This window comes from Zootoca vivipara, chromosome 13 (assembly GCF_963506605.1).
Source record: "Zootoca vivipara chromosome 13, rZooViv1.1, whole genome shotgun sequence".
NCBI classification, from domain to species: domain Eukaryota; kingdom Metazoa; phylum Chordata; class Lepidosauria; order Squamata; family Lacertidae; genus Zootoca; species Zootoca vivipara.
The window spans coordinates 16,729,971-16,744,423 of record NC_083288.1 but is presented as its reverse complement, the minus strand read 5'-3'; the positions used below and the strand labels follow the sequence as shown (position 1 = coordinate 16,744,423).

The 14,453-nt window shown below is 45.8% G+C and overlaps 1 protein-coding gene across 3 annotated transcripts; it reads left to right on the top strand.

Moving 5' to 3' along the window:
• Positions 1 to 93: 93 nt before the first annotated feature.
• On the top strand, positions 94 to 14,365 carry NOSIP (nitric oxide synthase interacting protein). 3 transcript variants are annotated; one of them, XM_035136525.2, is made up of 9 exons: positions 94 to 135; positions 2,564 to 2,681; positions 3,540 to 3,645; positions 4,404 to 4,485; positions 5,253 to 5,394; positions 7,169 to 7,275; positions 10,720 to 10,907; positions 12,130 to 12,238; positions 14,014 to 14,365. In XM_035136525.2, exons 2-9 carry the CDS (start codon positions 2,612 to 2,614, stop codon positions 14,083 to 14,085), a joined length of 876 nt encoding a protein of 291 aa, XP_034992416.2. In that variant the 5' UTR covers positions 94 to 135; positions 2,564 to 2,611; the 3' UTR covers positions 14,086 to 14,365. The 3 variants fall into 3 exon arrangements, with proteins under 3 accessions (XP_034992416.2, XP_034992414.2, XP_034992415.2); XM_035136523.2 differs by having other exon boundaries at positions 96 to 167; XM_035136524.2 differs by having other exon boundaries at positions 106 to 167; positions 2,568 to 2,681.
• Positions 14,366 to 14,453: the final 88 nt, after the last annotated feature.

Below are 14,453 nucleotides of genomic sequence, written 5' to 3'. Positions count from 1 at the left end.
CGCAGCCCCTCTGCCTCACGCACCTTGTTTCCTCCGTGACGGGAACGCTTTGGCTAATGCACAGCTCCAGAGCGGCAGGACTTCAAAGTACTTCCGGAGGTTGTGCACTTCCTGCTTCCGGATCCCTTGGCAGAGGTAGGGGAGAGAGAAACGTTGCCTGTTTTACGGTAAACCCCCACCCCTTATGCACGGCAGAGAGGGAGGTGCACGGGTGTGGGTTGGGACCAGGAGTTTGTGGCGGGGTTGCCAAGTTTTGAACTTGTCGCTGCAGCTGTGCCTTTCGCACTGAATAATACATGGTCTCCGCTTCTTGAAAAGCTTCGCCGGATAAATTCTCCGTATCGCTATAGATGGGGAAGGGAAGGCGCTAGGGCAGGGCTGCTGTCGTTGTCGTTTCCTAGCCCAGTGATATTATTTATGAAATAATAACAATAACAATAACAGTAGCCCAGTGATACTGGTCTAATTAGGGTTGCTAGAGGGAGGCGAGGGCAACCCCGGTTCTTGCGAGAGAAACATTGGCGGCAGAGATGGATGGAGACGGTGACAGAGCAACTTATGTTCGTGTTTCTGGTGGAATGATCGGGTTGCAGGTGCAAATGAGGACTGGAAACTTGCTGGGAAAACCGTCTTGGGAAGAGATGGCGCTTGTGGCAGGGGGGGTGAGTGGTGGGTGAGAAGTGTGGTGGTCAGGGCTCCTGCAACATTACGTAGAAGAGACAGTTTAAGTGCTTGCAGCATCTTGTGCAAGGTTATACCGTAGCTGCTGGCTGACATTTCGCCCTTCAATATGAAGGGGAGCTGCGTGGCCCTCTGAGAAAGAAGGCTACAAGGGTGCAATCAGAAGAAAGCCCCACTGAAATTTCACTTACTCCTTGTTAAGTGTGTGTGTGTAGGATTGCAGCCTAGGGTAAATAAGTCAGAGTACTTGTGAGCCAGATAAGGCTTTGAGCAGTAGAGGGGAACGCAGTTGTCAAATCAGTGATATTGAGGTGGGAAGTGTTTTAAAATTAGCAGAGAGGATATTGTGTAATGCAGGAGGTGTGCAAAATGGAGATCTAGTGCAACTGCAAGGAGCAAGCTAATAATTTTTTTAAGACTAAAATGTTGGAGGACGCTATAGTGAGTTGTCAGTTGGGGTGTTTTGTGTCTTTCATTGAGGGACACTGAAGTGTGAGACTTTCAGGTACTATGCTCCTGATACCTCTCCAGAACTTTTTAAGAATAGGATTCTTAATGTTTCTAATCCTTCTATTAATTGCTCTGCCGGGGAGTTTGAGATTTGTTGTGTGTTGGGGATTTTAATAGTCAGAATGGTCTTTGGGGAAATGGGAACGCAGGCAGGAATGAAGTTGTCTGGGAGCAATTTCTTGATATTAATTAGTGATATCATTTGATATTTCTCCTGAAAGACTTAATTCTGCTGCAGACTCTTATTCCTGTATTTGTTTGGGAATAGCAACTAGTACTGTCACTGGTAAATGCGTCTTGGGCATTTTTACAGGAAGATAGCATGGGGAGCAATTATTTCCCCACTGCTACTTGGTTGTAAGGGAAAAGGGATTGAGGGTGATGTGGAGGCGATTCTCAAGTAGAGTTTTTAAAAAGGTATCAGATGTTTTAGATCATTTTAGTGATTGTATGTGCTGTTGGGGAGGGGCCAGTGGGGATGGTGGCACTTGTAGTCCAGCAACCTCTGGAGGGCCGCAGCCCCCCCCCCCAATATAGATGCTAGTGAAATGGTTAGCTAACATCCACTAGGTGGCAAACGTACATCTTGTGCCATTAAACAACAGAAGAAACCACTTCTGTTGCTGGTTTTTTAAAGGTGTATCTGACCTTTCCTCCTTGGGAGTGTGGCTCATAATGAATGTATCCCCCCCACCCCCAGCCTCATGTGAAGAGGGGTGAATTTCAGTGGCCTCAAGACTTGGTATGACTGAGATCTTAGTCTTCAAAATAAGGAGAGCTTGAGAGCTGGCATCCCATGAAAGAAGGCACATCTGAGAACACCAGGCTGGGTTGTGGGACAGTTGGTAGTGAGAGCTCCTTGGTATTTAGGATGAGCAGGTACAAAAGAATAGACCGTTTCATCCTGTTTTTTTAACACTGGAGAATTGCAGGAAGTGCAGCTTGTCTTACTGTGTGTGTGTGTGTAAAGCTGTACTTGTTGATAATCACTCTGCTGTACAATAATTAAAGGTACAGGAACCCGTAGCAAAATATTCTATGAATGGGATATGAGTCTGCCTGTGGTAGATTTGGGAATGTAGCTGGGGAAGAGATTGGGAGATGTTGAAAGTAGGATTCTTGAATATCCAGAGAGGAATCTTTGAATCCTCCAGTTAAGAAGGTGGGTGCAGCCTGTTGAGCCACCCCATGAACATTTCCTGAGCTTTCTGTCCATCTACCCCATTCCCCCCTCCTTAATTCTCCCCCCTCCGACCCTGTGGCTCTTCTAACCTGCATACGTATCCAACACAGCCCATGAGCTTTTTTGTGTCTAGTACTGTACACGATCAGGCCCTGTCAATGTGCTTAACCAAAACATATCCTTATGAAGGTAGGGAGGAACTGCCAGCTTCTTCCTGGATTGCCCATCTAAGCTGGCATGACGCGCCATGGCAAGAACTGCACAGCAGGAGCTGTCTACACCTACCATGAAAAGAAAAAGGACACAGGTGAGGAGGCTGCTTTCTGTAGGACTCTGGATTGAGACTTGAAGGGTGTCGGCAGTGCTGTAGGGGGAGCCTTGTGCTACGATGGCAGTGGTGGGGCTGCAGGTGAGGACCCCAAGATTCTGAATGAAGGGGAAACCCTGGCTAGGTTTGGGAGAACAAAATTGTGAGTTGGGGCAACTAAAACCAGGACTGTTGCTAGATAGGGAAGTTGAGGGAACCTGAATCTACAGGGGAAGCTGGGGGTGGGGGTGGGGGCCTTAGTGAAATCTACAAGCCCTACTACCATACAACTCTCCCTAAGTGTGAAAATGGTTCTCCTTCCCTGTAGCCTTCATAAAAGCAGTGGTTTAAGGGAGCTACCACAAAAGCTTGGAACCAGCAGCCTCCCTTTCACCACTATGGAATTTGAGCACTGCTCCAGGGCTAGTGCAGTGAGAGAATAAAGGTCAAAACAGAGAGGCAAATCACTGGTACATTTGCGTATAGCCAGGTGAGAATTGGGAGAATCTCCGGGATAGTCAGGAGTATTGGGCACACCCTGTGGTCTGATTTAACACCACCCAGTGTTTCATTGAAACTCAGGTGGAAATTAAGCTATGCAACTCCAGGCTAATTCCGCCTTCTCTCTCTATTGCTGGAGGAGATTATGGATTGCCAGCCCTTAAACTGTTAGCCATCAGGTGAGCAGTCCTGAGCAGGTCACTTGACAACCTGGGCTTCTCTGAGCAGATATTTTACCAAGTGTTTTCCCTTTCTGGATTTAGAGATTTAGCAGACCCTCTTAGGCAGGCAAGCTCTTTTCATTAATGCGGCCTTAATGTGACCATTGCTCTCTCCCCCCCCCCCACCTTTCCCCAGCTGCCTCTGGATACGGGACCCAGAACGTCCGTCTGAGCAAAGATGCTGTTAAGGATTTTGACTGCTGCTGCCTCTCCCTGCAGCCCTGCAAGGACCCTGTTGTGACGTAAATATCTGGCAAGGCCCATGGGAGAGTGTTCAGTGTATTAAATCGGAGATCTGCTACACTACTTAACCACATGCCTTTCTTGCAGTTTGCTAATAAAGCAGTGGATCTCTAAACCTGGATCCAGCATGCATGCATACACACAAAGTTGCTTCTTTCATTGACTCGCAGAGTTAAGTGAAATTATTTGATCACTCCCTATATATGCCTGTTGAGATAATAATTGTTTGTGTTCTTATTCATGCAGACTCCTGTACCTTGGATCTCAAAAGCCTTGGCTCCCAAACGATCGAAATCTGGAATAGAGTGTTCCGGTTTTCGAACGATTTTTGGAAGCCGAACATACAGCACTGCTTCCGATTAGCTGGAGGAGCTTCCTGCAGCCAATCAGAAGCTGTGCTTTGGTTTTGGAAGTCGAACGGACTTCTGGTACAGATTCCGTTTGACTTCCAAGGTATGACTGTAGAGTCAAATTCTCTTCTGCCGCTGGGAAGCAGGGATTACATTCCCGTTTCGTAGATGACAAATTGTGGCTAACATACACCTGTCCATAACTGAGCAGGAACTATTTATCACAGGACTATAATGTCCCCTTCTGCTGTAGAATGATATCTTGGTTTGGTGGCATGACCTCCCAGGTGTACCCTTGACCTTTGGGGTTCATATGGATACTCCTATGGTGCTCTGCAGCTTGCAGGGGAGCCTTTATGGAAATGGCATTTAATAGTGATTCTCATCCTGCCTATGTCCCTCTCCAGCCCTGATGGATACCTGTATGAAAAAGAAGCCATCTTAGAGTACATCCTGCACCAGAAAAAGGAGATTGCCCGGCAAATGAAGGTAACAAGAGAAGTGGCTAGTATGCTAATCTGAAGAGCCAGATTTGTATGTTCACACCTGTCAGCTAGTTTAATAGATGGGTGAGAGAGCACTGCATCAATATTTTACAAAAGGCGAGGAAGTAGCACTCAGGAGAACTGGTAAAATGAAATATATATGCCAAGCCACAGGGAAACCAGGCTAGCTCTTTTTAATCTGCTACGTTTGTTTTCTCCCCTGCCTCCAAGGAGCTCAGGCTAGTGCTTCCATCTTTTAAGAACCTGTGTGAAATAGGCTCGCTTCGTGTAGCACCCTTCCTTTGGGGATGCGCTCCTGTGTGCCTTGCTTCCAACCCAGTGCAAGACAGGCATATAGGGCAGGGAAGAGGGCACTTAAAACACCACTCTTGCTTCAGTGCCTTCAACAGGAATTGCCTCTAAGAACCAGTAGCCACTGATGCCATCTGCCCAGTGGGGCCTACAAGTCTTAAGGGGAGGACTTCACAGAAGGGTATAACAGAAAGTGTGGCGAGAACTTTAGAACTGTGATGGTTTAAATTGTTGTTCAATAGTTGTTTTTTTAAAAAATAAATTAATGTAAAGTGCTTATGGTGGTACTCCAAAACAGCTGAAGGCTGCTCTGTGCTTTCTGCCCAATGCCTGTTCTCTCTCTTAACTTTCATCGTGTCTCTCTCACTTGGATCATAGCAAGGCATGTGCCCCTTCCGTATTTTAGCAGGAGAGCTTTGTCTTTGCCATGACAATTTTTATTCCTGTGCACAACTGCAGGCCTACGAAAAGCAGAAGAATGAGAAGAAGACGGAGTTGGCAGAGTTGAGCAAGGCTGCCAAAGAGTCCAAAGTGAAGAATTTCCTCGACAAAGAGATGAGCATTGTCAGCAAACCTCTCAACCCTTTTGATCGCAAGGCAGGTCAGTGCAGAGGATTTGGGACAGGGCCGAGTGACAAAAGTGCGAGAAATAAGAAAAGTGTAAAGAAAGTGAATTACGCCTCCCAGTTACTCCTTAGAGTACAAATCTTACCTGTGGTTCATAGTAATATCTCTCCCCACCCTTCTCTGTTCTGGTCCTCTCTGTTCTGCAGCGATGCAGTGATCTTAGAGATGCTCTTTGGTTTTCTTTGGGTTTTGGCAGTGCCCTAAAACACAACACTGTGGCTCGAGTGTCCCTGGATCACATGCTGTCCACAGTTTATCTCCCATTGCCACGATCACACTTTTTTCACCCTGGTTTAAAGCTCTTCCCACATCTCCACAGCCCCCCTTTTCTTTGTAGCTCTCCAGCTGTCAGCCTCTTTGAATATTTGTCTCAAACCCGCAACTCCTCATGTGTGAAGTGAAACCCCCTAGGGGAATTGTGGGTGGCCGCAATGAGGTGTGAACCCTTCTCCCAAGCATAGAGCAAAGAGGGTTGTGTGGTCCTGGGTACCTGTTGAGTTTTGTTACAGTGTTTGAAGCTTTTGCTGAGGGTTGTGGTCAACTGGACTACTAGGGTTCAGCTTAAGGGATGCCTAAGTTAGTAGGTGCTGGATCCTGTCAAAAATTCAGCAGGGCTAGTCTGTAGGTGAGTTCCAGTGTCCCTAATCTTGTACAGCAGGGTTAGGGAATCTTTTTTCACTCGGAGGGCTAGATCTTTATCTCTCTGCACCCCTGCAAAAGCTAACTTTGACAGGTGGGTGGGGCCACCCACCTGTCATTCTTCTGACATCACGATGTGGTCAGGGGTCTGATAGGTGGGAGGGGACTGTTCCGCCAGTGCATTCCCCACAAGGAATGAAGCAGCAGGACTGAACTCTCTGCTCACTAGCTAGTACAATCCTGCTCTCTTCAGGGGTCTGCTGTGTCAGCACATTCCCTGCAGGGAACACAATGGCAAAGCGACTCAGAAACTACAACAAACCCAGAATGCGGCAGCTAGACTGGTGACTGGAAGTGGCCACCGAGACCATATAACACCAGTCCTGAAAGACCTACCTTGGCTCCCAGTACGTTTCCGAGCACAATTCAAAGTCGTGGTGCTGACCCTTAAAGCCCTAAATGGCCTTGGCCCAGTATACCTAAAGGAGGTGTGTCTCCATCCCCATTGTCCAGACCGGACACTGAGGTCCAGCTCCGAGGGCCTTCTGGTGGTTCTCTCACTGCGAGAAGCAAAGTTACAGGGATCCAGGCAGGGGGCCTTGTCAGTAGTGGCACCCGCCCTGTGGAATGCCCTCCCATCAGATGTCAAGGAAATAAACAATTATCTGACTTTTAGAAGACATCTGAAGGCAGCCCTGTTCAGGGAAGTTTTTAATGTCTGATCTTTTATCATTTTTATTATTATTATCATTAATTCTCTTGGGAGCCGCCAAGAGTGGCTGGGGGAACCCAGCCAGATGGGTGGGGTATTATTATTATTATTATTATTATTATTATTATTATTATTATTATTATTATATTTATTAAGCAGCACTCTGCAGGATTGAACCTTTTCCCCTGCCCGTTGGCTGATATCCCCCAGTGGCCTCCACTGATTGGCAGGTGGCTGCAGTTTGGGAGAAATGGCCGCATGGGCCAAGATTGGCCTGCATGTTGAAGGTTTTCTGCTCCTGCTATACAGCCATGTCTTTCCACACACCGCCTTAGATTTTCACCTCTTTCTTGGGAAACTATTGCACTTAATAACTGCCCTGTTCTGTGGATTACAGGAGATGCTCAGCCTGGACCCAGCAATGAAGACAAAGCCAAACAACTGCCTAGCTTTTGGATTCCTTCACTGACCCCAGAGGCCAAGACCAAAGTCATTCCGAAGCCAGTGAGTTCCTTTTGTCATTCCTTTTCCCGGCTCACGCTTTGCCCCGTTTCTGACGGGGACGTGTCTTCCTTGGGGAGTGTCTGCACTACAAATTTAAACCAATTTACCTGTCACAGTGTCTCCAACACACCCAGAAAAGGGAAACTCTTGGAATAGAGAACTTCTGCCATGGTCACAAAACTGCGCTTCCAGAGTTCTTGGGAGAAGTCCTGAGGAGATAACTGCATTGAGCTAATTGCTGTCTTTGAGATTAGGAAGATACTGTCTTCCTGTTGGGATTGCCCTTTTTTTGTCATTTGGTTTTTCCCTCCCGTGTGGCTGTGGAGTTGAAAGGTATCAGAAGGTCCAACTAGTGTATTCTGCTGCTGTGAAGCTGGCAGCACAACACATATGTCTAATAATAATAATAATAAATTTATTTATTTATACCCCGCCCATCTGGCTGGGTTTCCCCAGCCACTCTGGGCGGCTTCCAACAGAAAAATGAAATAAAATAATCAATTAAACATTAAAAGCCTCCCTAAACAGGGCTGCCTTCAGATGTCTTCTAAAAATCTGGTAGCTGTTTTTCTCTTTGACATCTGATGGGAGGGCATTCCACAGGGCGGGCGCCACCACCGAGAAGGCCCTCTGCCTGGTTCCCTGCAACTTGGCTTCTTGCAACGAGGGAACCGCCAGAAGGCCCTCGGTACTGGACCTCAGTGTCCGGGCAGAATGATGGGGGTGGAGACACTCCTTCAGGTATACTGGACCAAGGCCATTTAGGGCTTTAAAGGTCAGCACGAACACTTTGAACTGTGCTCGGAAACGTACGGGGAGCCAATGTAGATCTTTCAAGACTGGTGTTATGTGGTCTCGGCGGCCGCTCCCAGTCACCAGTCTAGCTGCCGCATTCTGGATTAGTTGTAGTTTCCGGGTCACCTTCAAAGGTGGCCCCACATAGAGCGCATTACAGTAGTCCAAGCGGGAGATCACTAGAGCATGCACCACTAGCGAAACAGTCTGCAGGCAGGTAGGGTCTCAGCCTGCGTACCAGATGGAGCTGATAGATGGCTGCCCTGGACACAGGTAAATGCAGTTAATTTCATGGAGGTTTACTCCTAGGTGAGCGAGTACAGGACTGCAGCCTAAGAGTGTTCTGCAGGCTTAATCTGCAAGTAAAGGTAAAGGGACCCCTGACCATTAGGTCCAGTTGTGACCGACTCTAGGGTTGCGGCGCTCATCTCGAGTTACTGGCCGAGGGAGCCGGCGTATAGCTTCCAGGTCATGTGGCCAGCATGACAAATCCGCTTCTGGCAAACCAGAGCAGCACACGGAAACGCCGTTTACCTTCGCGCTGTAGCGGTACCTATTTATCTACTTGCACTTTGACATGCTTTCCAACTGCTAGGTTGGCAGGAGCTGGGACTAAGCAACGGGAGCTCACTCCATCGCAGGGATTCGAACCGCCCACCTTCTGATCGGCAAGCCCTAGGCTCTGTGGGTTAACCCACAGTGCCACCCGCGTCCCTAATCTGCAAGTAGAAAGCTCCTATTAGCCCACCCCCAAAATGGTCAGGGATGATGGAAGCTGTAGTTCAGCAACATCTGGAGGGCCATAGGTTTTTCACTTCCAGTGTATTACGGTGAGCTGCAGCAAAGATTGGGTTGGGTAACCTGCACCTTCAAAAGTACCTCCAGGAAGCTCCACCCAATCCCAGTAACGTGAGCAGGGAAATTTCCCCCAACAGGACATTTTGCTGCTACACTTTTCTATGAACATCTTTGATTTCTGAAAATGCATTGTTTCCTAAAACTCATTTGTAATATAATGGATACGATTCTAGTAAAATTACGCAGTTTCAAAACTGGATATAACTCCCCCCCCCCAGATGACCAACCGTATTATTTAACTAGCTGAATACACAGCTGCCTGTTGACAAACCATTTTCCAATGCAATGCTTTTTTTCTTTTATTTCCTTATAATGTTTACTTTTTATGCTGTTGAGCTGACGTGTCTTAAAAGTAATTCAATTAAAACAATTTCCTACCAAAACTTGTAATTTGGTCAGCCGTCTAAACCACATAAAATCTACTCTCTTGGTTTCCACCCCCCCCCATTAAAATATTTCAGTTACAGTACTTTTGGCAAGGGGTTGGGTGGGGAGGATGAGCTATAGTGCATACTTTTCTTTTAGATTTGATTATTAAAGCCAAATGAAACACTAAACTAGATCGTAATAAATTTTAGTATCAGATAAAAATTCCCTGAAAATGTTCTGATACTTCTGATTTTTGTAAAACCCACATCACACTTTTTTTCAACATTTAAAGTCATGACTGTTTGATTTCATCACTATTTCCCCATTCTTTTTATACAAAATTATAATACAGTATAAGCATTGTACTCTTACTTTACTTGCATGGGGTGGGAAATAAATAAATAAAAGGGGAGAGGAGGAAACTCACTTTCCAGTTACAGTTGTACCTTGGTTTCTGAACAGCTTAGTTCTCAAACGTTTTGGCCCCCACACACCGCAAACCCGGAAATGAGTGTTCTGCTTTGAGAACTATTTTTGGAAGCCAAACGTCCGGCGGGGCTTCCGTGGCTTCCAATTGGCTGTAGGAGCTTCCTGCAGCCAATCAGAAGCCGTGCTTTGGTTTCCGAACATTTTGGAAGTTGAATGAACTTCCGGGACGGATTCCATTTGACTTCCAAGGTACGACCGTATTTATTTCCCCAACCCACATGCACACTGCTGTGATTGCAGGATTACCCAGCCCTCACATTGCCTTCCCAAAGCCAGGTAAACAGCGGGGGCCAGTTCCAGGGGGTCCTGGTTTTATGTGTTTCTGCATGGACCTCCAGAACCAAACCCTCACATAAGATGCAAGTTACCTGTATTAAGGTTTAAGCCGAAATTAATTTTTCCAACCACGCATTAAGTTCCCTTTCCCTCTGCTTCAAAATACCTGCATAACTTGATTTATATTTGAATGTCCTGTGCAGTTTCTGTTGAGTTTTGTTCACTTTGATCCGCGCAGGCTAGAGTGTGCCCAGGTCTGATTCACTAGCCATGAGTAGCTTCTGCTTCCAGGTTTATTCCCGGGATTTTAATATCTTGTGTCTCAGAATCTTCAGTACCGTGGTACCTCGACTTACGAAGACGATCTGTTCTGTAGCCGTCTTCGTAAGTCGAGGTTTTCGAATCTTGAAGCGCGCGGGCGGAATGTGTACGCACCGGGCGCATGCAGCGAAAAGGGGTTGTCGACTTCGGAAGTCGAAACGTTTGGATGTCGAGGTATGACTGTATCTTGAACATTTGACTGAGCTCTGTAGCATCCTGGAATAGGTGGGTAGGTGGGTGTTTCAGACAGTGCCAATATTTGCTCTAACCCATTTGCCTCTGTTGTTTCTAATTCATACTTTGCCTCTCAACTTGCCGTGCTCTTTGTCATTCTAGGACAAGTGTGTGTACTGTCCCATGAGTATGAGACCCCTGAAGTTGAAGGACCTGATCCCGGTGCACTTCACCCCAGTGGATGCTAGCGTTGATCGAGTAGGGCTGATCAACCGGCAGGACCGCTATGTGTGTGCTGTCACACGAGACATGCTTGGAAACTCTGTCCCATGTGCTGTTCTGCGTCCATCGTGAGTGATGGGATGGGACATCTCAGGGATGGGAGGTCTTTTTTTTTAAAAAAAGTTTTTATTTATACTTTTCAAGTTTATACATTTCATTAGTACCATTTCAAAATTTGTCTTCCTTCCCCCTCTTTCTGTGGTTCCTTATTATTTTTTAGTATCTTCTGCATATCCAGTTTCATTTCACTTGTTCATTTAACTATCTACTCTAAATATAAACTCTTGTGAAACTGCAGGTTGTCACAATAATCCTGCTAATGTTTTTATCTGTTTACAATTTATCTGTAAATACTCAGTATACCATTTCCATTCTTTTATAAAAAGTTCGTCATATTGATTTCTTATTATTCCGGTAAGTTTCGCCATTTCTGCATATACCACGACTTTTTATATCCATTCTTCCTTTTCTGGGACTTCTGCTTCTTTCCATTTTGGGGTGAGTAGCATTCTTGCTGCAGTAGTAGCATACATAAATAAATTTATATACGATTTAGGTAGTTTTGTCCCTAAAATTCCCAAAAGAAAAGCTTCTGTTGTTCAAAATATTTTTTTTTAAAAAACCAATCCTTTTCAGTTCATTGTATATCATTTCCCAGTAAGCTTTAACCCAGGGGTTTCCAAACTAAGGCCCGGGGGCCAGATGCGGCCCAATCACCTTCTAAATCTGGCCCGCGGGCGGTCCGGGAATCAGCATGTTTTTATGAGTAGAATGTGTCCTTTTATTTAAAATGCATCTCTGGGTTATTTGTGGGGCCTGTCTGGTGTTTTTTTTACATGAGTAGAATGTGTCCTTTTATTTAGAATGCATATCTGGTTATTTGTGGGGCATAGGAATTCGTTCATTTCCCCCCCCCCCCAAACTATAGTCCGGCCCCCCACAAGGTCTGAGGGGCAGTGGACCGGCCCCCTGCTGAAAAAGTTTGCTGACCCCTGCTTTAACCTTACTACAAGACCACCACACATGATAAAAAGAACCTTCTTTCTCTTTACATTTCCAGCATTTGTTCGATTTATACATTTTTGCCAATTTACTCGGTGTTAGATACCAACGATATGTCATTTCCATACAATTTTCTCTTAAACCATAACATTATGTAATTTTTGTAGGGGATGGGAGGTTTTCTGCATGTATGCGAGATATGGAATGGTTGTAAGTAGCAAAGTGTGGGAATCCAGACCTTATACTTAGCAGCAAATAAGAGGCGTGTCCTTCCTTCCTTCTCCCAAGGGGCTCTGTGGTGACACTGGAGTGCGTGGAGAGACTCATCAAGAAGGACATGGTTGATCCAGTGAATGGAGAGAAGCTGACTGACCAGGACATCATCGTTCTACAGCGGGTGAGAGTGACTGTCTAACCCCCTTCTGCAATCCTTCATCAACTCCCATTGCTGCATCCAAGGTGTCAAAAGGCATCGTTAATTCAGGGTTGATTTCACCTTCTGAGAAATGAATCGCATCTTTACTTGTCACCTGTGGCATTGCAGGAAGAGCCATTCCACGATGCTGCAGCTCTTCAGCTATGCTTTAGGAAAATCACTTCTTCTGTGCCCCATAGTCCTGTCCCATGTGATTGAAACATCCAAGTTTTCCCTCAGTATTGCTAATCCTTTCAGTACAGTACAGCGGAGCCTTGGTTCTCAAACAACTTGGAAGCCAAACACTGCAAACCCGGAAGTAAGTGTTCCGGTTTGCAAACCTTTTTTGGAAGCCAAACATGCTCCGTTTTGAGTGTCACACTTTCCATATTGAGCGTTATGCTGAGGTCTGTCTGTTTTTGCTGTTTATTTTGCGTTTTTTTCTTTTCTTTTTGCAGCTCTTTTTTGTTTTGTTTTTGTGACTGTGTGGAACCCAGTTCAGCTTCTGATTCATAGATTGTGTGACTGCACTACGTTGTTTATAGCGTTCATTTTATGGCGCAATGGTCTTGTTAGATAGTAAACTTCATGTTAAATTGCTGTTTTAGGGGTTGTTTTTAAAAAGTCTGGAATGGATTAATCCATTTTGCATTACTTTCTATGGGAAAGCGCACCTTGGTTTTGGAACGGACTTCCAGAACAGATTAAGTTTGAGAACCAAGGCACCACCGTACTGTTCGCATGCTATGTTCGCAGGATAACTCCCTGAACTTAGCTTCAAGCAGCACCATCAATTTACTCCAGTCAGGATTTACTCCACGTTGTATTTGTTTACAATGTAAGCAATGTTCAATATCTTCTCCGCAAGCCAAATCCAGAAGTATTCTGCATTATTAGTAATAATAATAATAATTTATTATTTATACCCTGCCCATCTGGCTGGGTTTCCCCAACCACTCTGGGTGGCTTCAAACAGAAAAATAGAATAAAATAATTTATTAAACATTTAAAGCCTCCCTAAACAGGGCTGCCTTCAGATGCCTTCGAAAAAGACATATTAGGGACTCCCAAACTACTTAACACCCCCCCCCCAAAAAAACCCGGGCCTAAGATATGTGAAGTGAATTTAGAGAACTCGGCAGTCCTAGCCATTTTTGTCCTGTGGCTAGCCAGAAATCCGTAGGCTTTGGGCTGAAATTCTCTATATTCTCCTGTGTCAACAAACACGATACAAAAACAAAGGGTTGTGTGCTAATGCTAGTCGTACAACCAGTGTACGTTGGATACAACCCAAAGCCTTGATGATCCCTGAAATTCTGCATGCCCCGTTGCCCACTCATGAAGCTTGAAGTCACATTAACATGGCAGGGAGGCATCTATGGAAGGGAAGCTTTAGTTGGGGAAGACACAGATTCAGGAGAGGGAGAGATCACAGGAGTTCCCTGTGATGTCTGGAGGTTGTTTGTTTTTTTGTAAGGGATAATCAAGGGGGAAGGGTCAAGCATCCCTCTCCAAGCTCCCAATTTCCCTTTGCCAAATGCACCTCTCACATGCATTAGCATCACATGGCGAGATTGGGACTCTTGCTTTGCCTTATTCATCTGGGATTGGGAATCGGGGCCTGTTGCAGCCCCAGTACCAATCAACATGGTAGATAGGCATTCAGAAGCAGAACAAAGACACTGTATGTACCACAGGTAAAGCAAATTCCAAGGTCTACAGCTGCTGCCATCTACCCTTGTCTTCTCTTCTTCTAGGGTGGCACAGGATTTGCAGGGTCAGGCGTGGAGCTGGAGGCCAAGAAGTCCCGCCCCGTTATGCAAGCGTGAGACTGTCTTTGTGGAAGAGAGGAATAGCCAGCGTGCCACTCTAGGCTGCCCAAGACGTGCTCCCTGAAAGCGCCGAACATTGCATTGGTTGGACTAGGTTCAGTCTTTTCTGAGCCCGTTTGGATTTAGTTCACTTGTGTTTATATATCTTCGTTCATCCCCCACTTTTCAGTGCATTTCTGCCGCTTTTATTAACCACGCAAAGTCTTGTTTCATTTTTTTTAAGTGGATATGTTTTGCCATGGTGACAATGGACTTTAAAAATTCTTTGTAAACAGCACTGTGTCGGGGTGCAAGTCAGTGTCTGCTGCATTTTGATACTCGCTCTACATGTTCAAAAGACAGAGAAATGTACCCCCCCCAAAAAA

Coding starts and splice junctions, on each gene's coding strand:
- NOSIP (XM_035136525.2), top strand. CDS start 2,612: ATGACGCGCCATGGCAAGAACTGCACAGCAGGAGCTGTCTACACCTAC. Junction 7,276..10,719: donor CCAAAGTCATTCCGAAGCCA/GTGAGTTCCTTT, acceptor TTGTCATTCTAG/GACAAGTGTGTGTACTGTCC. Junction 12,239..14,013: donor ACATCATCGTTCTACAGCGG/GTGAGAGTGACT, acceptor CTCTTCTTCTAG/GGTGGCACAGGATTTGCAGG.